The sequence below is a fragment of the Pristiophorus japonicus genome, chromosome 10 (assembly GCF_044704955.1).
Source record: "Pristiophorus japonicus isolate sPriJap1 chromosome 10, sPriJap1.hap1, whole genome shotgun sequence".
NCBI lineage: Eukaryota > Metazoa > Chordata > Chondrichthyes > Pristiophoridae > Pristiophorus > Pristiophorus japonicus.
The window spans coordinates 171,422,586-171,446,128 of record NC_091986.1 but is presented as its reverse complement, the minus strand read 5'-3'; the positions used below and the strand labels follow the sequence as shown (position 1 = coordinate 171,446,128).

Sequence of the window (23,543 nt, the reverse complement as noted above, 5' to 3'; positions counted from 1 at the left end):
AAGTATTGCAGATGCATAAAGCAATTCAGGGCTGGTTAGTGAGTGCCATGCGGCAGAGTTTCCTGTTCCTGCATTGGCCGTATTGGACTGTTGGGTGCAGTGGATAGAGGAAAATCCGATGGAGAAGTTTGTGTGCCCGTAAGGGAGTCTCCCCAGTTTTTTGTCCATTAAATTAAAACAATTAAAATAATGGGAAATACACCTGTGATTTCCTGATGTTGGCTCCCGGTGATAAAAGATCCACACTGGATTTTCGGTTTTTGCGTTTTTGCCCATTTCTGGGTGCAAATCGCGGCGAAATCAAAAATTTAGCGCCAGGTTAACATTAGCGCCAGAGCACGCAATTTTTGCCAAATGAAAGTTTACAAGGAGCATTAGCGCTATCTCTGGTGTTGCACCACACAATTTGTGCGCCAGAGCAGAAAGTTCAGGCGCTAAAAAAATTGGCCATTCTGCGCATGCGCAAATTTTTATTTATTTTTTCTTCCTGCGCTTCTGGTCTGCTGTCCGATCGCAAACGCAAATGCAGGACGCAGCTGCAAGCATGTACAGTACACCTGGGGTTAATCAGCCATTTTAAAATTGGATTTTGATCATGGAGGATGAAGAGTCGAGACAGCGTGCCAGGCGATTTATCCAGGAGGCTAACGAATCACTAGTGGGGGCTGTGGTGAGAAGATGGCAGGAGTTACATCGCAGAGGTGGACCTAGACCAGTGCCATCCATTTTTAAACGCATATGGAGGGAAATAGCTGAGGAGGTCTCTGCCTCAGACACAGTGGTCAGGAGTGGCACAAGTGCTGAAAAAAGTTCAATGATCTTTCGAGGGTCATTAAGAGTATAATTTTTATTCATGCACTTCTTCAATTATAAATCTGACACACTATTTGTTCTCATGCTTTTGGTGCCCGTCAGCAGTTTGTGGGTGTTCTCATGCTGTTGCTGTCTCACAGCACTCTGTGGGTTGCCTCCTAAAATCTATGATACGTAGGTAGGCTTAGTTTGGCACCCTATTTGCCATGATCTTTACACATTATTGAGATTGCTTTCCGAGATCTCATAAGATGTCGCCGCACTTTGATGTCCTCCTGATGAATCACGTGCACCGTCCAAGGCCATTAAACAGAGGATTGTATTACATTCAGACAGTATGGTGTAAATGCTTTGGTGGCTATCTGTGTGGTCCCTCTTGTAACCATTCCCATTTTAATCTTTGCAGGCAAAGAAGTCTCACAATCGGTGCGAGCAGCTGATAGGCGGCGGTCTGCCTCAGACCCTGCCACTCACTGACCTCGAGGAGCCAATGGCAGGCCTCATTGGCATCTCAGGTCAGGCAACTGCAATTGAGGGTGCTGACCCCCGCTTGGATACTGAGGGTAAGTCCTGCACACTCCCTGGGCTGGGTTGCGGCAATGTCATGCAGTGTCTGTGGACTAGGGTTGGGTAATGCCATGCAGTATCTGTGGACTAAATATAATGGAATAGCAGCGGTCCTTCAAATGAGCCAGTGCGATGTGATCTTCCTCATGTCACCAGCTGCTAACCACTCATCTGTTGCTTCGTACTTCCGGATGACCAGTCACAGCCACAGCATCCCTCAAAGCAACATTCCATCGTGTGGAGGAGGAGAACGAAGAAGAGGACGAGTTTACAGATCAGCCGACTCCGGGGCAGATGCAATCCACCCCTCTTTTACCATCGGCACTCTTTCTCGGGGTTCGACAACTCCAAGGCTCCTGGGACTAGTGGCGTGCAGCAACGCAGTTCTGGGGTCGAATCCCGTATGCCATCTCTCCGGAGGGTGAGTCGGCAAAGTCGGTCTGTTGACAGACATGCAGACGTGGAACTGGATATGGTGGGACTGTCCAGGGAGAGCATCCAGCTCACCCGTAAACTCCTTAATGTCTTGGTAGAATTCCCATGACCATCAAGATTCTCATTGTGACCATTACGGAGGTAGGGTCGCAGATTGTCGGTGTGAGCCATGAAACCTGCAAGGCCATCAGTGTCCACACGAGGCTGCTGGCCTCCAGCAATGACACTGGAGTCCTGGAGAGTGTGGCACGAAGCCTTGCGGAATATGGCGCATCATAGGCACAAGCTCTGCTTCAGCTTGGACATACTCTCTGCGTTCCCCAATGTCACACCCAAACCCAAACCACCTGTGATTGTCGACACCGGTGAAGAGGCTTGCCAGTCAGAAGCCGGGCTTCCATACCATGAGCTGGTCCAGGATGTCCCCAAGCGGCGTCTCCATTGTCTGTCCCCCCAACACAGCAGCGCTCTGAGAACGTTGCTGTATGCTATTTTGGTATCACTTGGATTAGGAGCAGCAGGCAAGGGAGGGGGATAAGGGTTGGTGGGGGTGGGAGGGGGGCGAAGCCGGTGGTAAAAGATAGTGGGGCAGGGGCTGCTACATTTGTTGTTGATGCTGAATGCATCCTAAGTTTTATGTTTTGTTATTATATTCTGATGTATCTTGTTCATAATATTGTTGTTGTTGGATGCAGCTAATTTATGTTATTTTATTCAAGTTTACAAAGCTGACAAAATTTACATTATTTTGTTCACCTTAACCATTCCTGTGTAGTGTCTCATTCGCAGAATAAGAGGGGGAATAGTCAACCTGGTGGGATAGAGTGGCCAGGCAACAGTCAAATGCGCCATTCATTCTTCAAGCAAAGCGTTCAATTATGAGCTGCTGACGCAAGGCTTTTGCAGCAGTGAAATTTCCACGATGCCTCCCCTGTGGTTGTGGTGGTGGTGGTGGCCTTCTCTCCTTCTCCCCCGCCCTTCTCTCCTGAGGTGGTCTTGCAATCCCCATTGGCAATTCCTGTCCCCTCATGATAGCTAAGTTGTGTAGCATGCAGCACACCACAATGAACTGAGGGACCTGCTGAGGGGAGTATTGCAGGCAGCCTCCAGAGTAGTTCAGGCATCGGAAGCGCTGCTTGAGCACTCCAATTATCTGTTCGATGATGTTATGTGTGGCTCATTATAGCGATGCTCGGCTTCTGTCTGAGGGTTCCGGAGGGGTGTCATGAGCCAGGTGGCGAGGCCATAACCTTTGTCCCCGAGCATCTAGCTCTGGCCTGGCAGTTGATGCTGGAACATGCATGAGGCACAGTCTCACGCAAGATGGATGCTCCCTGGATGTTGGGCATTGACTGTCATGATGCGCTGAGTATGGTTGCAGACGATCTGTACGTTCATGAAGTGGAATCCCTTTCGGTTTCAGTAAATCTCTGGATTGTCTGAAGGTGCTTGACTCTGATGTGCATACAGTCAAGGACACCCTGAACCTGGGGGAGGCCAGAAAATCATCCAAAACCTACAGCCCTCTCATTTGGGTCTCCTTGGTCATTGGGAAGTTTATGAAATCCATCCTGTATGCGTACATTGCAATAATCACCTGGCGAATGCAGGAACGTGTAGCGTGCTGTGAGATAGATGCCTGAAAGAAGCTGAAAGCATAGAAGGCAAGTGCCACAGTCACCTTCAACTCGACAGGCAGTGCAGTCCTGCTGCGGTTGGTTGACTGTAGGTCTGCCTGTATGACCTGGCATATCTCTGTGACCACCTCTTTTCAGAAGCGCAGCCTTCTAATGCACTGTGCCTCAGAGAGCTAAAGGTTTGAGTGATGCTCCCTGTAAACTCGTGGGGGGGTAAGACCTTCTTCCCATACATCTGTGAGGTCTTCGATTACGTTGAAAATGATCATCAATAAGCCTTATAGCAGCTAGGATTACTGGCTCCCGACATAGCATGACCCCCATCTTTTAAAATGTCCTTAAATGTCCTTTAAAACTATAAACTCACATAAACTTCACAATAAAAAGTATGCAGTAACACAGCGTTCTTCTCCCAATGCTTTTAATCACTCACAACTCTACTTTCAAGATGGCACCGTTAGCGCCTGGTCCGCCCTGGGTCCGTCTGGTTTTTGTTGGCGGGTTCCCGGGCAGATGCTAACTTGGGCGATATGTTTGAACGTTCCACCTGGGGCGCTAGCGCAGCAATGTATGACGATTTACATCATCCAAGCGGTCAAAACAGCATTGGGGCGCTAAGTTTTAGCGCTGCCACAAAACCATTACCGAAAATTCCGCCCAGTGTAAAATCTTGTGCGCCTTGTTTCACGCCAGAAAAATCATTTTTGCAGCCTGCCGTGGCTCTAAATTGGGCGCAAATCAGCCGAAAATCCAGCCCCAGGAGCGTACGTCCATAAAATCTACCCTGTTGTGAATGCTCTGTTTAAAAAGAAATGTTTATCCCAATAAGCATTAGTATACAAAAACATCTTGAAAATTAAAAAGTGCCTCAAAAGTAGTTATTTAAAATAGATTGGAAAGGATCAAGCCACATATTGTAAAAATTATGATACTACACTGCAGCAGTAGAGAAGTACTACAGGAATAGTTGATGCATACAAAAGTTCCAGCTTATGAAGATCTTGAAATGTTCTTGGCTGCAGAACAGTGATTTGATTCTGACTGATGTACCTAGAAAACAAAAGGTAATGTGCAATTAACTAGTCTTGCGCATAAGACCATTGTAACTATTTGCAGAAGATTTGTAAATATTAAAAATTTGGAGATAATATTAAATGGCTACAACAAATCGTCCTAAACACATTGCTAAATTGCAATGTGTTGCAAGATACAACACTTGAGGAACTTGAGGAATAACGTCATAATTGACTACTATCCTAAAGAAAAATATATTCCTTTTAAGTTTACTAAGGAGACAAAGGAAACTGCAGTAGAGGCACTCTTTGTCCCAATAAATATAAATATTATAAACTTGTTAGCAATTATTTTAAAAGATAACTAACAAAAACAGAATAGATGGAGGTAAAGATGCTGAAGTTTATTCGAGATATTTTTAGGAATGAAAGAGGCTAACTTTGAGGGAATTTAGCAAACTTGCTACCCCATAAACATAAGTGATACCAGGCTACCTCCTACACACCAATGTTGCTGTGGGTTAACAATGTTTCGTTAAATAGTATGGGCTCAATTTTCCCCGGTCATTTGCGCCGTTTTTTCTGGCGTATTTATTTTTTTCCAAGTTTCCGCTTGCGATCTGCGCCGGCTTAACTGACTTAGTTACGATTTTTCTAGGCAGTTTTCTTTTTACGTCATGGGGCTGTTCTCTCATGTCTGCGCCAGTTTTTTCAATTGTTCGCAATTTGGCCAACATTTTTTTCTCTTAGGTCAGCGTATCTGGCCACTCCCGAAAAACCAGCGCACATTCATAAATCTGTGCTGAAAGACGCCATTGTTTCTAAATCGAAGATTTTGGAGGGAGTCAAGAACACTGTCAAAATCAATAATAAAGTTCAACTTTATTATTTACCTGTCAATGTAGAAGTGTAAATTTGTTGGATTTCAGAAGTTCTCTCATTTTTTTTACTCACTCACATGCCACCAGCGAACGTCTTGAAGCAGGGCTGGAGGGTCGTAAGAATTGGCCTCACGCCCGGACACAGCGGCTCGGGGTTCAGCTATAAAATAAGCCGTGGGGTGGGGTGGGAGTTGAGAGAGAGAGAGAGAGAGTGAGAGGTGCCGATCAGAAGGCTTGGAGCCCGGGGAGGGGGAGGGAGGGAGAGAGAGAAGTCACAAGACTCAAGGGGGGGTGGGGCGGGAGCGGAGGCAGAGAGAGAGAAGACACAAAACCTTTGGGTGTGATCCATCCATACAGACCTGGAGAGATACAACTACGAACCTGTGCTGCCTGCTTTCCTGCCATTTTGAGCTTCTTTCAAAAGGTTACATTTAAGTATGGGAGCAATACTGACAATGCCTTCCACATGGACATGTTTACTGTTTGGAACTGTTCTGTAATGTTTGGTGTTAATGGAACATGATTCAGTTTTAATCTAAAATATATTTTATTCAAAAGTTTACAATAACTTAACTTAAAGTAAAGTTTAATATAAGAATAATTTTATTAAAGATCACTCTTTAAGATCACTTAAAAATTTGGAAATTTACATAACTTACAAAAAACTTTTAATTTGAGAACAGTTATAACAATAACAATAATAATAACAGCAGCAAAGAAAGGCTGCACCCATCTCTCATCCCCCTTATTCTAAGACCGCCCGCTGCGCTTGGTCTTGGACACACCACCCCTGCCCACAGGTGGTGGCACAGAGTTTCTGGGCTTGATACCAAGCTTATTCTTTTTAACATCTCGGGTACTGCGCATCTCTTGAGGGTGGAGGGTGTCAGCATCAGGCGGCAAGTTGGAGGGCCCAGGCGGCAAGTTGGAGGGCCCGGCTTTGGGCTCTTCAGAGACTGGTGTAGGGATTGGAGTGGGAGTGACATTTGATTCCGTCAATGGAAGCGGGGTCTGGGCTTGTTCCCTTATTGCAGCAGTTAACTCCAACATGACGTCCCTCATGCGCCCTGACAGTGTCTCAATGACCTGCAACATTCCCTCTCTCATGGTCAGTGATGTGGTTTGCACTATTTCTGACATTCCCTCCCTCATGGCCACTATTCCCTCACTGATGGTCCCGGATATCGTTCCCATTTCTCGTGAGAGTGTTGTTACTTCTCCCGACAGTCTTACTGCCTCATCACTCACCCCACTGATGACGTCCAGGAGTGATCGGGTAAGGTCAATGCTCGCCGCACTCAATGACATCATCTGAACCACATCTGTTAGATCCTGCACCTCAGGATAGCGTGGCCAAGCTCTCCTTCCCCTCCTCCCCATGGGTGTGGCTCGTACCCCAACAGTGGGACCCGCAGCCTGGGATCGTGGGGCCTGGGTGTGTCTCACTGCACCACAACACTGGGACCTGCAACCTCAGAAAGTGGAGTCCTGGGTGTGCCGCTCTGCACCACACCACTGGGACCCGCAACCTCGGAAGGTGTGAAACCATGGAATGTTCCACCAACACTCAAACCACTAGTCACGGGCTGTCACCTCCATGAGCGGCACCTCCTCCAATATCAGTACAATAGTGGGAGCTTCATCCAGCTCCATCCCTTCCCCCTTCACTCCCATGGATGGATTAGAAGATGGTCTCCTCTTCAGGCTCGTCTGTGTCTGAATTTTCTTCTGCATTGTCAGGGTTGGCCTCAAGTTCTGCAAAATATAACAGAACAGTCAAATGGTTAGCAGCAAAGGAGGGGGCAGGATGGGTGGCATGAGTAGGCTCACACAGCGCAGGCCAGGCAGCAGGTTGATTTGAAGGGCCATGATGAATTTGCAGGACTTACCCTTTCCCTCGAGTATGGGCCCAGCTTGTGCTGTACTGACTGCTTTTTTCCAGGCAGGATCCATCAAAGCAGCGACCCTCTCTTCGAAGGGTGTCAGTGGGTGCAGATTTGGCAGACCTCATCCTGTTCGAGTTCTTCCCTTTTGTTATGTGCCACCTTCCTCTGCAAAGATGAAAATGCAACTTTTTGGAGGGTGTCTTTCTGCTGGGTGGGACATATACAGCTGGTCACATTTACAATTGCATTGAATAACATGAAAATATTACTTACACTAACTACTTGACCAAGGTCCTGCCATTTCTTTTTGCACTGGCCTCCAGACCTTGGGTTGGTCACCATTGCGCAGTAATCTTCTGCAACTTGGTTCCAGCGTTTTTTCATTTCTTTTGTTGGAACTTTTATGTGACCTCTGCTGGTGTCCAGCTCCTGCCATCGGTTCTCAATCACAGTAACTAGTGCCTCCACTTCTTCCTGTAAGAAATTCTTGGTCCTTGCACCGCATAGCATCATGTACTGCTGTAGCTGCGATTTTTCCAATGCTCTCACGCAGCATTTGTAACACACACAACTGGCTCTTTAAAAATGATCGATTGCCAAATTTCGAGCTGTACTGAACATGTCTTGGAATGACGCCAAAAACGTAACTTTTTTCCCCCGCACATGCGCAGAAGGTGCGGCATTGTTTTTTGGTGCAGACAGCAGCGCCACCCCCCGAGGCGACTGGACACGCTGCGCGATACCAAGTTCGAATTATACGTCGGGGAAACTTTGACAAAATATTTCTGGCACATTTCTGGCCTAGAAAAATGGGCGTAACTCTGGCAATATGCCAGAAAATGGGCTTGGAGAAAATTGAGCCCTATATGTGGGATCAAAAGCTCTCAGCAATCTGCCATTAAGTGCTATTAGAAACATAGAAACACAGAAATTTACAGCGCAGAAGGAGGCCATTCCGGCACAGCGTGGCCGCGCCGGCCGACAAAGAGCCACGCAGCCCTTGGTCAGCAGCCCTAAAGGTTACATATAAACCTATGAACAATGACGGAAAGGCAAAGAGCACCCAGCCCAACCAATCTGCCTCACCACAACTGCGACACTACTTATACTGAAACATTCTACACTCCACCCCAACCGGAGCCATGTGATCTCTTGGGAGAGGCAAAAACCAGATAAAACCCCAGGCCAATTTAGGGAGAAAAAAATCTGGGAAAATTTCTCTCCAACCCATCCAGGCGATTGAAACTAATCCAGGAGATCACCCTGGCCATATTCCATTCCCTGCAGTACTTACCATTATATCTCCTCCGTCCAACAAACAACTCAGAGTACGCCGCCATACCGACTGCAAAATCCGGGTCATTATCCTTTTCAGAGTACCATTCATATGGTTTGCTAAATCTGTTGAAGTTGGCTGAGCTCGCCCCATGGCTCAGATCCTTTGCACATGCGCTGAAATACCATGCTTACGTAGAAGAGGTCAGCCCCATTGACAAAGTTTTGGATAGGTTTGGTAGGTATTTTCTCCAATGTTACATCTGTGGTCATTTTTTAATAGTGTCCTGAGCTGCCCTCAATTGCACAATTGGCTCCCGAGTTCTCATTCTTTAACATACCATCCATCTCACCTTTAATGCTGCATTTCAATACTAAAGATGCCCTAGATGCTTTAATATTAATGCATGAAATTGTTCAGGTTGCTCAAATATTTACTTCTCTCAGAGGGATTGCTGGACAAGTACAATGTGTTTAACAAGTCTCTATGGAAAAGGCTGGAATAACCTTCTGTTCTGTCCATCAGGGACCCCAAGTTGATACGGTTTGCCCATTAACTCTCAAGGCCAAGGAGCTGTTTGAAGTGAAATATCTAATCAAAAAAAGGCTTCACTGGCCCATTTAAACATCTGATGCTGTTCACTTTTGGCAGTGGTGGAAGGTTTGGAAGATCTGCTGAGATTGGCCTGGAATTTGCAGTGGGTAATAACAGTGAACTAACAGTGTTTGCCGTCATTACCCCTCTGAAACTGACCGCAACTTCAGGATTTAGCGCACGCGCATCTAAACACGGCAATCCTGAAGTTGCAGTCAGTCATTCACTGCCATGATACAGGCTGCGCTGTGGACCTCTCCCACCTCCCCGGTAGCCGACAATCAGTATAGTCGGTGAAATCAGTGCAACTAACAAAAACATGGGCTTTTCCACGGTAATATCTATTGTGTTCCTAACACAGATGAGGCTGCACACAGAGAGGTTAAAGTAACAGTGACCTCAGTCTTTAATAAGACACTCCAGAGTGAGGAAGAGACCTTAGGGGCCGGCTTATATACAGTGCTCTCAAGAGATGCTGGGATCCCTTGGGACTTCAGGGGATGAGCTCCCTGGTGGCGGAACATGGGAGTGCATGCTTTACAGATACACAACATCACTCCACCCACAAAGTCAAAGTGAAAACTATTTACAAGGTGAGGCGGTCGAGAGCCTTTCTTTCCCTGGTGGACCACCTCGGTACAAATGTCTGTTGTGGTATGTTGGCTGTGCCCTCGCTGGGCTGGCGTGTTGTTGGCCCTGCAGGGCTGCTAGGTGAGCCTGGCCTTGCTGGGCTGTTGGGCATGATGGGTTCAATTTCCTGGTCCAGCGTGGTGTCGTTGATCCTTTGGGTGTGTGTTGTGGGCTCAAAAAAGGTGGTGGCTGCTGTGGGTTGTTCAGGGCAGTCTGAACCACAGCCTCGTTTGGTCCAGGTGCTTTCTGCAAATTTGTTCATTGTCTAGCTTGACTACAAACAACCTACTCCCTTCTTTAGCTATCACCGTGCCCGCGATCCACTTCGGACCACGTCCATAGTTTAGCACATAGAAGGGTCATTCAGATCAATTTCCTGTGACACAGTGGCGCGACCATCGTTTACATTTTGCTGCTGCCGCCTGCTCTCTGCCTGATCATGCAGGTTGGGGTGAACCAGCGAGAGTCTGGTTTTAAGTGTCCTTTTCATGAGTAGCTCAGCCGGGGGCACCCCTGTGAGCGAGTGGGCTCTCATGCGGTGGCTGAGCAGTACTTGGGACAGGCGGGTTTGGAGTGAGCCTTCTGTGACTCATTTAAAGCTCTGTTTGATTGTTTGTACTGCCCGCTCTGCCTGCCCATTGGAGGCTGGTTTAAACGGGGCCGAGGTGACATGTTTGATTCCATTGCGAGTCATGAATTCTTTAAATTCGGCACTGGTGAAACATGGCCCGTGACATGTCAGGCAGGCCGCAGGTGGCAAACATGGCCCTCAGGCTTTCAATGGTGGTGGTGGTGGTGCTTCCCGACATTATTTCACATTCAATCCATTTTGAAAAAGCATCCACTACCACCAGGAACATTTTACCGAGAAACGGGCCCGCAGTCGACATGGATCCTCAACCATGGTCTGGAGGGCCAGGAACACAAACTTAGTGGTGCCTCTCTGGGCGCGTTGCTCAACTGAGCACATATGTTGCATTGCCGTACACAGGACTTGAAGTCAGAGTCGATACCAGGCCACCACACGTGAGAGCTGGCTATCGCTTTCATCATTACTATACCCGGGTGTGTACTGTGGCGATCCGAGATTAACGTCTCCCTGCCCTTTTTTGGTAGCACTACGCGGTTACCCCACAACAGGCAGTCTGCCTGAATGGACAGCTCGTCCTTTCGCTGCTGGAACGGCTTGATTGGCTCTTGCATTTCAACAGGGATGCTGGCCCAGCTCCCATGCAGTATACAGTTTTTTTTACTAGGGACAGCAGAGGATCTTGGCTGGTTCAAGTCCTAATCTGGCAGGCCGTGATAGGTGATTTATCATTTTCAAACGCTTCCATGACCAACAACAAATCTGCGGACTGCGTCACCATCAACAAGTTTGCAGGCTGCGCCATTTTCACCCCCGTGTTGGGCAATGGTAGCCGACTGAGACCATCCGCACAGTTCTCGGTGCCTGGCCTGTGGCGGATGGTATAGTTATACAATGATAGCGCGAGTGCCCACCTTTGTATGCGAGCTGAGGCATTAGTATTTATCTCCTTATTTTCAGCGAACAGGGATGTGAAGGGCTTGTGATCGGTTTCCAGCTCAAATTTGAGGCTAAACAGATACTGATGCATTTTCTTTACCCCGAACACACACGCTAATGCCTCTTTCTAAATCATGCTGTAGGCCCTCTTGGCCTTAGACAAGCTCCTGGAAGCATAGGCGACAGGTTGCAACTTCCCCGCAACATTAGCTTGTTGTAATACACATCCAACTCCGTACAACGACGCGTCACATGCTAGCACAAGTCTTTTACACGTGTTATTCAATACAAGCAGCTTGTTGGAGCATAAAATGTTTCTGGCTTTCTCAAAAGAAATTACTTGGTTTTTTTCCCCATACCTAGTTCTCACCTTTGTGCACTAACACATGTAGGGGCTCTAAAAGAGTGCTTAACCCCGGTAGAAAGTTACCAAAATAGTTGAGGAGTCCCAGGAAGACCGCTGCTCCGTGACGTTCTGTGGCCTGGGCGCGTTCCTGATAGCCTCTGTCTTGGCGTCTGTGGGCCAAATGCCGTCCGCCATGATCTTTCTCCCCAAAAACTCCACTTCTGTTGCCATGAAGACGCATTTCGACCTCTTCAGCCGCAGCCCTACGCGATTCAGTCGCTGGAGGAACTCCTTCAGGTTTTGTAGGTGCTCGGCGGTGTCCCAACCCGTGACCAATATGTCGTCCTGAAAAACCACAGTGTGTGGTACCAACTTGAGTAGGCTCTCCATGTTTCTCTGGAAGATCGCTGCAGCCGACCGAATTCCAAACTGGCATCTGTTGTAGATGAACAGACCCTTGTGTGTGTCGATGCAGGTGAGGCCCTTCGTAGACTCCTCCAGCTGTTGCGTCATGTAGGCCGAAGTCAGGTCGAGCTTGGTGAACGTCTTGCCTCCTGCCAGCATCGCAAATAGGTCGTCTGCCTTAGGTAGTGGGTATTGGTCCTGTAGCAAGAAACGATCAATAGTTACTTTATAATCGCCGCAAATCCTGACCGTGCCATCACTTTTGAGTACTGAATGGGGTACTGAAGTTGCATGTTCAGCCATGAACTAATTGAATGGCGGTGCAGGCTCGAAGGGCCGAATGGCCTACTCCTGCACATATTTTCTATGTTTCTATGTTACTGGAACAATCGGGCTGGCCCACTTGCTGAATTCCACTGGGGAGGTGATGCCCTCAAGTTGCAGCCTGTCCAGCTCAATTTCCACTCTCTCCCTCATCATGTGAGGTACCACTCACGCCTTGTGGTGAATGGGTCGTGCCTCTGGGACCAAGTGGATCCGCACCTTCACACCGTAAAAGTTTCCAATGCCTGGCTCAAAAAGGGAAGGAAATTTGTGAAGAACCTGGGTACATGAGGCCTCATCACATGTGATAGCGCTCGGATGTCATCCAGTTCCAGCAGATTTTGCCCAGCCAGCTCCTTCCAAGCAATGTGGGGCCATCGCCCATGACAATCCAGAGTGGCAGTTCATGCACCGTGCCCTCATAGGTGACCTTGACCATGGCGCTGTCCAGGACAGTGTTAAGCTCTTTGGTGTACATTCTCAGTTTCGTGTGGATGGGGCTGAAGGCTGGTCTGAATGCCTTGTTGCACCACAGTCTCGCAAACATCTTTTTACTCATGATGGATTGGCTAGCGCCAGTGTCCAGTTCCATGGCTACGGGTAAGCCATTCAATTTTATGTTTAGCATTATAGGTGGACATTTCGTCGAAAATGTGTGCACCCAGTGTACTTCAGCATCTGCCTCCTCTCTGAGGCTCGAAATTGCTTTGATCCACCATGGACCGATCTTCCTCTGCAACGTGGTGGTTAGCAGGTTTTGCAGAGCTTGCAGCTCCTTTGCAAGCTTGTTGGAGATGCCCCATTGTTCCACAGCTCTTGCAAACATACCCTTTGAAGCAGCATGAATAGGCTGAATGGAAGCCTCCACAACGTCAACAAGGTGTGAATTGCCTTGCATTCATCCTTTGTTGGGGACTCAGTCATCTGGGTCACCTGAGGCCTGCTGGCAGTTGCAGACTCGTGGGTTCTGCCCTGTACATTTCTGCTCGCAAACACAGTTCCAGTTAATTTATATACATTGCTAACACTTGTGTGCTGAGAGATTTGTTTGGTGTTATCACTGGCGGACATAAACGCCTGTGCTATCGCAATGGCCTTACTGAGGGTCGGTGTCTCTACAGTCAAAAGTTTTCATAGGGTAGTCTCATGGCCAATGCCCAGTGCAAAAAAGTCTTTGAGCATTTGCTCCAGGTAGCCATCAAACTCACATTGTACTGCAAGTCGCCTTAGCTTGCCACTTCCTGACCTTCAGATCGCTGGCACGTGTAGAACCGATACCTCGCCATCAGCACGCTCTCCCCCTCGGGTTAAGATGTTCCTGAACCAGTGTACACAACTCCTCATACGACTTATCTGTGGGTTTCACCCAAGCCAGAAGATTCTTCATGAGGCTGTAGGTCGGTGCCCCGCAGACTGTGAGGAGGACCGCTCTCCTTTTTGCAGCGCTTCCTTCTCTGTCCAGCTCGTTGGCTACAAAGTACTGTTCTAGTCGTTCGACATAGGCTTCCCAGTCCTCACCCTCCGAGAACTTCTCCAGGATGCCCACAGTTTGCTGCATCTTTGCGTTGGATTCATATTCTTGTCGTCAGTTATTGTGTTCCTAACACAGATGAGGCTGCGCACAGGGAGTTTAAAGCAACAGTGACCTCAGTCTTTAATAAGACACTCCAGAGTGAGGAACAGGCCTTAGGGGCCGGCTTATATACAGTGCTCCCAAGGAATGCTGGGATCCCTTGGGACTTCAGGGGATGAGCTCCCTGGTGGCGGAACAAGGGAGTACATGCTTTACAGATACACAACAATATCACTGTTAAATACCCAATTAAATGTTAAGCCTTGTTGGAATAGGTGCAACTAAGTTTTAATGTTGTATTGACTACTAAACAAATGTTATTGCCTTGAAAAAGTAATTTTTATATTTGTAGAGTGTCGAAGATTACGGTGGAAAAATTAAATATATCCGGTTTTGAGGCTTTAATATTGGCTGGTTGGTAAGTTTAGCGTCAGGAGATTTTTAGTGCCGGCAATACTGATATTGATTTTTAGCGCCCTCAGAGTGGAGTGCTAAGTGAAGCGCTCCACACTTCTCTTAGGGCACTAAGCCGGTAGCACGATTGAAGTTCTGGTGCTAAAATACCGGCGTCATAGCGCTCAAAGAGAAGGTTAGGTGGAAAACATAAAAACTTATAAAAGTTTGCAATTCAACTAATTTACACATCAGGAAAACCAAATAAATTAAAATCAATGCAATTATTGTGAAATAAAATTGCTATATCTTACCTGATTCACTCATCCCTTTCATTAGTGCCCTAGGATAGCTGTGAATGCCAGCTTTCTCTGATGCAATTAGCGCCAGGTGGTAAGGCAGGCGAAAACATTGAAGTTGGCTTCCGTGGTGTTACCGGGGCATTGCACATTGGCACAACATTCCTGGTGTATTAGCGCCGCCATTAAAACCCTAATCAAGTTGGTGAGCAGCGCTGATATTGCTGCGCCTGAGCAATAACACTTTAATGCCCCAGTAGCACCCCTTGCAAGCACTAACAGATGGCGCTAATCTATTCACTTTTTTGCCCTACAATTAAAAAAAAGTTGTTGCTCATGATATTTCAGGTTCTACCATATCCCCACATGAGCAGTCCAATCTTTTTCTGCCTCTCTGTAAAAGCCCGGATAAAAGCCGGATAAAAGCATCTGCTCATTTCCTGGTTTCCTGTCTGTGAGAATTCTGTAATATGATTGGGTGCTTAGACAACTTGTTGCTGTCACAGCAGTATTGCACTTGTAATTTCCACTACAGAGCGTTGAAATCACTTGAACGTTGAAAAAGACAAACTTCTCGCCACAGGTGGGCAACTGTCTTCGAGGCCAGCGGCGATCGCCTTTGCTTTACCGCTGACCGCAAATTGCGGGCAATAGTCTTTCTTGTTTGCAAATCATAAAACAAAATAGCACTTAAACCTATTGTTAATGGATTTGCATTTCCGAATTACTGATGTACAAGTAATGGTTTGTAACTACACTGTCCATTGCAGCATATTTTGCAACATCAGTAAGTGATCAAGCACAACACAAGGTGGCGGGAGGGGGGGGGGGTGGCTGATTTTCAACTGCCAGGTGTCCGATTTTTGGTTGAAAGCTGGGCGAATTGCAAAGGAAAATCTGGTCAGCATCATGTATAGTCATTTGCCCACCTGACTGAACTTTAAGTGGGTGCCCACCACTGCGGGCTAAAACAAGCAGGAGGCTGTTTAAATATGCAAATAGGAGTCATACGCAGGCTATAGGACCTCGATTGCAATTTTCGTGTATGAATAGGCAGAGATGCACTGTACATGCTAGTCCCAGTTGTATCTGGTGTTGAGCAGCCTAACCAGCAAGCCTTAAAGGGACCACTGAAGACCACCCAGAAACAGGTAAGGTTTTGCTTTTTTAAAGATTTCTTTGTGGCCAGGAGGATCATTCTGGCCCACTGCTGGTCAGTTTTTGCCTCTTACTCAGGGATTTCCACCTCCCCAATAGACCCTATGTGCCGGCCGGTTCCGTACAGATGCCAACCGATTTTCCACGGTCTGAAGCAGACGAGCTCCAGCGGAGCATCAGTTTGTTGCAGCTCGCTGTAATATTCAAATGAGGGGTAAACCTGAAATCGGTTCAGGTCTCCCATCTGTGGCCTTGTGTGTGCGGTGTGGGTGCACTATTGCCCATTTCTACATATCTAACATGTACTCCTTGTTCTCTGCTCTTCAGCCAGTTTCTTATCCATGCTGAAGAAGAGAATGAAGTGGGATAGAGACCCGTTCTAGATCAGCAAGAATGGGGGTGGTGGGGGCAGAAATGGGTTAATGTTCATCACAGTCATAGTAACAGAAGAGGTCTCATTGCTGTGAGCAAGGTAGAAGCCAGACTCAACGGGGGCTAAATTGGGTAGTCCCCAAAAACGGATGCGGGGATGAGGATGTGTGATTGACCAGTGCCCATTTACTGTAACGCAGGCAGCATGGCATGGCATGATTGCTGCATGCAGTCAGCACTAAACACGCTGTTGATTGGCCACACGAATCAGCAGGGGGCCCAAAATCGATACTTGCTAGCACTACCAAAAGCTAGCCTGCACTGCTTAAAGCTAGCCTGCAGCTCCTAAAAGGGAAGTGCATTGTGGCTGGAGCAGGTGCTAAGAGTCCTGTGTGAAAGTGCTCTGTTGGAAAGACAGAAGAATGGCTGAATCTGGGAGCAGGCACCCAGATTTTGAGACGCTGCACTGGAGGTCTTGATGGAGGAGGTGAAAAGGATGAGAGATGTCCTGTATCCACAGGGGCCCAGGAGGCACGTTGAAAAGGCAGTGGGAGCAGTTAGCCATGGAGATCAATGCCAGGAGTCTAACCTTTAGGAGCTGGATGCAGTGCCACAAGCGGTTTAAATGATCTCACAAGAGTGGTCAAGGGCAGTGAATCTGGGTGTGAGGCTTAAAACAGTGCTAACTGTGTGAGGGTGAGGTGAAGCATATGTACGTTAGGTATGAGCCCTGATTGATAGGTTAGTGAATGTATTTTCAAATGCCCACATCATACAAAATGCACCACTGGACTCAGGCACTGCTCAAATCACCACACCCAATCACTCAGCTACCAGCGCTCTCTATCAATCAGGACTCATATCTAACATGCATCTGCTTCACTGCACCCTCACACACTTAGCACTGTTGAAAGCCTCACATCAATATCTCAATGCTTGCTCACACTATTCAACCATGTCAGCCACATCACCCCAAACATACTGCATGACACATACTGACACACATCCCTCTCTCTTGCAGAAGAAGGTGGCACACAACCGAAGGCAGCAGGAACTAACGTGAGGGTGACAGGTGCGCCCTGCATGCTCTAACCCCCATGGAGGAGGCAGTGCTCGCTCTTATTCGAAGGGCCATTGCTGAGGTCATGGCCAGCAGCAGGGTTGAAACCATTGAAGATGATGGTATCCTCATGCCGAATCCTTCTCACATCCCACTTCCTCCTCATCCCACAATCTCTTCTGATTTACAAGCTGCAGATGGTGTAAGCATGCACCTCTTACTTTCCAGTGTTCAAAGGGGCTTGCAGGGTGTTACAGCAGTCCAGCAATTAGTCCTCCAAAAGATTACTAGGAATGCTGTGGTACCACCCAGGGGAATGGCAGTGGCTCCATGCAGCAGGACCCTGCTGTCCTCTCTCAGGATGACAGCATTCGTCCTTTCACCACTGCCAATCCACCAATGTCCTTGCTATTATCTGTCGGTCAGCTAGCTCAGACTGCTGCCTATGCAAAGATGGTGCAGTCTGAAGTCATGCCTTTCAGGTGCAGGACTGCTTGAGGTTGTCCTCCAAGGCCACCTGCAGTCTCCTCCACTGAAAGTCAGCAGCCTTCCACCAGGCATACTGCAGCATCCATATAAACATAGCAACACAGAAAATAGGTGCAGGAGTAGGCCATTCGGCCCCTTGAGCCTGCACCACCATTCAATAAGGTCATGGCTGGTCATTCACCTCAATACCCCTTTCCTGCTTTCTCTCCATTGTGATCCCTGCTTCTGGACTCCCCGAAAATCGGGAACATTCTTCATGCATCTAACATGTCCAGTCCCGTCAGAATTTTATATGTCTCTATGAGATCCCCTCTCATTCTTCTAAACTCCAGTGAATACAGGCTCAGTCGAGCCAGTCTCTCCTCATATGTCAGTCCTGCCATCCCGGGAATCAGTCTGATGAACCTTCGCTGCACTCCCTCAATAGCAAGAACGTCCTTCCTCAGATTAGGAGACCAAAACTGAACACAATATTCCAGATGAGGCCTCATCCAGGTCTTGTACAGCTGCAGCAAGACTTCCCTGCTCCTATACTCAAATCCCCTAGCTATGAAGGCCAACATACCATTTGCCGCCTTCACCGCCTGCTGCACCTGCATGCCAACCTCCAATGACTGATGTACCATGACACCCAGGTCTCGTTGCACCTCCCTTTTTCCTAATCTGCCACCATTCAGATAATATTCTGCCTTTGTGTTTTTGCCATCAAAGTGGATAACCTCACATTTATCCACATTATACTGCATCTGCCATGCATTTGCCCACTCACCTAACCTGTCCAAGTCACCCTGCAGCCTCTTAGCATCCTCCTCACAGCTCACACTGCCACCCAGCTTAGTTTCATCTGCAAACTTGGAGACATTACTCTCAATTCCTTCATCTAAATCATTGATGTATATTGTAAATAGCTGGGGTCCCAGCACTGAGCCCTGCGGCACCCCACTAGTCACTGCCTGCCATTCTGAAAAGGACCCGTTTATCCTGACTCTGCTTCCTGTCTGCCAACGAGTTCTCTATCTATGTCAATACATTACCCCCAATTCCATGTGCTTTAATTTTGCACACCAATCTCTTCTGTGGGACCATGTCAAAAGCCTTTTGAAAGTCCAAATACACCACATCTACTGGTTCTCCCTTATCCACTCTACTAGTCACAGCCTCAAAAAAGTCTAGATTTATCAAGCATGATTTCCCTTTCATAAATCCATGCTGACTTGGACCGATCCTGTCACTGCTTTCCAAATGCGCTGCTATTTCATCTTTAATAATTGATTCTAACATTTTCCCCACTACTGATGTCAGGCTAACCAGTCTGAAATTCAGTTTTTTCTCTCCATCCTTTTTTAAAAAGTGGCGTTACATTAGCTACCTTCCAGTCCATAGGAACTGATCCAGAGTCTATAGACGGTTGGAAAATGATCACCAATGCATCCACTATTTCTAGGGCCACTTCCTTAAGTATTCTGGGATGCAGACTATTGGGCCCTGTGGATTTATCGGCCTTCAATTCCATCAATTTCCCTAACACAATTTCCTGACTAATAAGGATTTCCTTCAGTTCCTCCTTCTCGCTAGACCCTCGGTCCCCTAGTATTTCCAGGCCAACATCTCCAGCATTGAAGCACTGACCACACTTGATCAGCTCCGCTGGGCAGGTCACATTGTCCGCATGCCAGACACACGATTCCCAAAGCAAGCGCTCTACTTGGAATTCCTTCATGGCAAACGAGCCAAAGGTGGACAGAGGAAACGTTACAAGGACACCCTCAAAGCTTCCCTGATAAAGTGCAACATCCCCACCGACACCTGGGAGTCCCTGGCCAAAGACCGCCCTAAGTGGAGGAAGTGTATCCGGGAGGGCACTGAGCGCTTCGAGTCTCATTGCCGACTGCATGCAGAAGACAAGCGCAGGCAGCAGAAAGAACATGCGGCAATCCTGTCCCACTCTCCCTTCCCCTCAACAGCTGTCTGTCCCACCTGTGGCAGGGACTGTGGCTCTCATATTAGAATGAGTCCTTAGGTGGCTGAACAGTCCAAGAGTGGAAGCAAATTTTCCTCGATTCTGAGGGACTGCCTCTGATGATGACTGGAGTAACACTTCATAGGAGCAGTAGGACAGGCAAAATCACACGAAGTAAATGCACAAAGGTGGTTAGTTCACGTTTGTATGCAATATGGCATGATTTCATTGATAAATTTGATTCGGAATGTTTAGTTTGTGGTGGCTTTTATTTTTGTATTGTGCCAAGAGGATAATATGATGGTCAGTGGCAGAGGGAAGGTAAGAAGTGTGAGACTGTTGGTGAATGGGGAATTGGGATTGTGGTTACTGATATCGCACTCAAATTAGTACTTCATGTACAGGCCGAAAGAGGTTGTATAGATTGCTGCCTCCCTTCCTCTTCCTCATCATCCACCTCCTCGTCCGCTTCCTCGTGTTCCCGTTCCTCAGCTTCTTGCCTGATAGCTGGAGGAAAATGCTGTCCTCTCATGATTGCAAGGTTGTGCAGCATGCAACATACCACGACGCATCTCAAGACCCGCTCAGCAGAGTACTGCAGGGCTCCTCCAGAGGGCTCCAGGTAACGGAATCGTTGCTTCAGCATGCCAATGGTCTGCTCTATCACATTTCTTGTGGCAGAACATAAGAAACAGGAGCAGGAATAAGCCATTTGGCCCTTCACGCCTGCTCCGCCATTCAATAATCAATAATATCATGGCTGATCTTCTACCTAGAACCATACTCGGTTCTCATTGTATGCGTACTGCAGATGTGTGCGTGGGTTGAGAACCAGAATTATGAGCCATGTCATCAGCAGATAGCCCTTGCTGCCCAGTAGCCACTCTGATTTGCCGCAGTGGCTGAAATGCAGCGGGCCGCAGACTGCTGCAGAATGAATGCATCATGACTGCTCCAGGATACCAGGCATGATGCGCTGCCTATGGTCATACACCAGCTCCACATTGAGGGAGTGAAATCCCTTTCAGTTCCGGTACTTGGCAGACTTGACATGTGGCACCCATAAAGCAATGTGCATACAATTAATACCACCCTGCACCACAGGGAAGCCTGCATTCCTAGCACACCCTCGTTCTGCCTGCTCGCCTCTGGCAAGAGAGAATGAAATGAAATTAGCTCTCTTTGAATAGTGAGCCTCAGTGACCTTCCTTATGCAACAGTGAATGGCAAACTGTGAGATGTTGCAAATATCTCCAGCTCCAGCCTGGAAGAGCCAGATGCATAAAAGTTAATCGTCGCGGTCACCTTCACAGCCACTGGCAATGTGGTCCTTGCTCTGCTCCGAGGTTGCAGTTGTGGCTGTAACAGTTGCCAGATTTCAATGAGGACATCCTTACTGAAGCTCAGACATCTCACACATTGTTCCTCTTTAAGGTTCAGATAGGAGAATTACTCCCTGAAAAATAAATCAGGGATAACCCAAAGATGTTTTATAAATACATTAAGAGCAAGAGGATAACTAAAGAAAGAGTGGGGCCTATTAGAGACCATAAAGGAAATCTGTGTGTGGAGGCAGAAGACGTGGGTATGATTCTTAATTAATACTTTGCATCTGTTTTCACATATGAGAGGGGCGAAGCAGACATTGCAATGAGGGAGAAGGCGTGTGAAATATTAGACGAGATAAAAATAGTGAGAGAGGAAGTATTGAGGAGCTTAGTAGCTTTGAAAGTGGATAAATCCCCAGGCTTGGATGAAATGTATCCCAAGCTGTTAAGAGAAGCAAAAGAGGAAATAGCAGAGGCTCTGACCATCATTTTCCAGTTCTCTCTAGCTACAGGAGTGGTGCCAGAGGACTGTTAATGTTGTACCTTTGTTTAAAATGGGAGAAAACGATAGACCGAGTAATGACAAGCCAGCCAGCCTCACCTCAGTGGTGGGAAAATTATTGGAAAAAATCCTGAGGGACAGGATAAATCTTCATTTGGAAAGATGTGGATTAATTATGGATTTATTAAGGGAAGGTCATGTCTGACTAACTTGATTAAATTTTTCGAGGAGGTAACCAGGATGAGGGCAGTGTATATCATGTAGTGTATATGGATTTTAGCAAAGCTTTTGTTAAGGTTCCACATGGCAGACTGGTCACGAAAGTAAAAGCCCGTGGGATCCAGGGCAAAGTGGCAAGTTGGATCCAAAATTGGTTCAGAGATAGGAAGCAAAGGGTAATGGTTGATGGGTGATTTTGTGACTGGGAGGCTGTATCCAGTGGGGTTCCGCAGGACTCAGTGCTGGATCCCTTGCTTTTTGTGGTAAAAAACAATGACTTGGACTTGAATGTTGGGGGTATGATTAAGAATTTTGCAGATGACATTAAAATAGGCTGTGTGATTGATAAAGAAGAAGAAAGCTGCGGATTGCAGGAAAATATCAATGTACTGATCAGGTGTGCAGAACAGTGACAAATGGAGTTCAATCCAGATAAGAGTGAGGTAATGCATTTGGGGAGGTCTAACAAGGGAATACACATTAAATGGTATGACACTGAAAAGTGTGGAGGAACAAAAGGACCTTGGAGTACAGGTCCACAGATCCCTGAAGATAGCAGCCTAGGTAGATAAGGTGGTTTAGAGGGCATATGGAATACTTGCCTTTATTGGTCGAGGAATACAAGAGCAAGGAGTTTATGCTTGAACTGTATAAAACACTGGTTAGGCCGCAACTGGAGTACTGTGTGCAGTTCTGGTCACCACTTTACAGGAAATATGTGATTGCACTGGAAAGGGTGCAGAGGAGATTTACAAGAATGTTGCCTGGACTGGTGAATTTTGGCTCAGAGGAAAGATTGGAGATGCTGGGTCTGTTTTCTTTGGAACAGAGGAGGCTGAGGGGAGACCTGATTGAGGTGTAGAAAATTATGAAGGGCCTGGATAGAGTGGATAGGAAGGATCTGTTTCCCTTGGCAGAGGGGTCAACAACCAGGGGACATAGATTTAAAGTAATTGGGGGGAGGTTTAGAGGAGATATGAGGGGAAATTTCTTCCTGCTGGCTTAAGGTGTGTTCAGCTGTGTGAGCTTAAGAGAATCCATCGGCTGGACCATAAGCTACACTTTGTGATGACAACTCATTCATTGGTATTCACTGAAGTAGATGAAAGAGAATTGCTCCCGGAAGACCCTCGGCGGATATGGCCTCCTGCCACGTGCCCTTTCCCTCCTCCCTTTTCTAGTAGCTTCTCCTGCTCTGCGAGGCCTCACTTAATTCACCGTCATGTTCAATTCTCAGAGGAAAGCCCTACCAGGCCATGCATGTCTTGAAGCAACTTCTTTCAGCAGAAGGTTTTGTATGGCAGAAAAAAAAAAGTACTGTTCGACCACTCCCTGTAGTGTTCAAACTTTAGCCAAGTATAGGAAACCTCCAAAAATGCATACAATTGCACCAGCAGCCAGAAGTAATAATCCAGCAACTAACCTATAAGTACTTCATGATCCCTTTAAATAGCGCTGGTGGGGGATTCTTCCAGTTGGAAAAGGCTAGTGATGGGGTGATACTTAGAGAGGATGGACAGGTTTATTGAGGAGGTGGTGATGGCAGTGGCAGTTTTCAAAAGAATGGAAGATGAAATAGCAAAGGGAGACATTAACAATTTGGCAAGTATGAAGAACTTGAAAGATAATTGAATGTATAGGAGTTGGGCAAGGTGGCCATCAAGGAAGCCTTTGGCTCTCCATTCACCATGACATTTCTGCAGCTATCAATCTGCTCAATCACACCCTCACCATCACCTTTGATGCCCTTGTCCCTGTTAAAACAATTACTCTCTCATCCTGGCCAATCTCCCTGTTACAGCCCTGATCTTCGCTCCCTTAAGTCGAAGAGTCGCAGACTTGAACGGATATGGCG

The 23,543-nt window shown here is 47.2% G+C and overlaps 1 protein-coding gene across 3 annotated transcripts in view; it reads right to left on the bottom strand.

Moving 5' to 3' along the window:
- Positions 1-23,543, bottom strand: part of LOC139274850 (relaxin receptor 2-like) — a 294,506-nt gene that overhangs the window by 127,570 nt on the left and 143,393 nt on the right. For all 3 annotated transcript variants that reach the window (XM_070891552.1, XM_070891551.1, XM_070891553.1), the window contains one exon: positions 4,431-4,502. In XM_070891552.1, the coding sequence (XP_070747653.1) occupies positions 4,431-4,502 (72 nt within the window). The remainder of the gene's footprint in view (positions 1-4,430; positions 4,503-23,543) is intronic.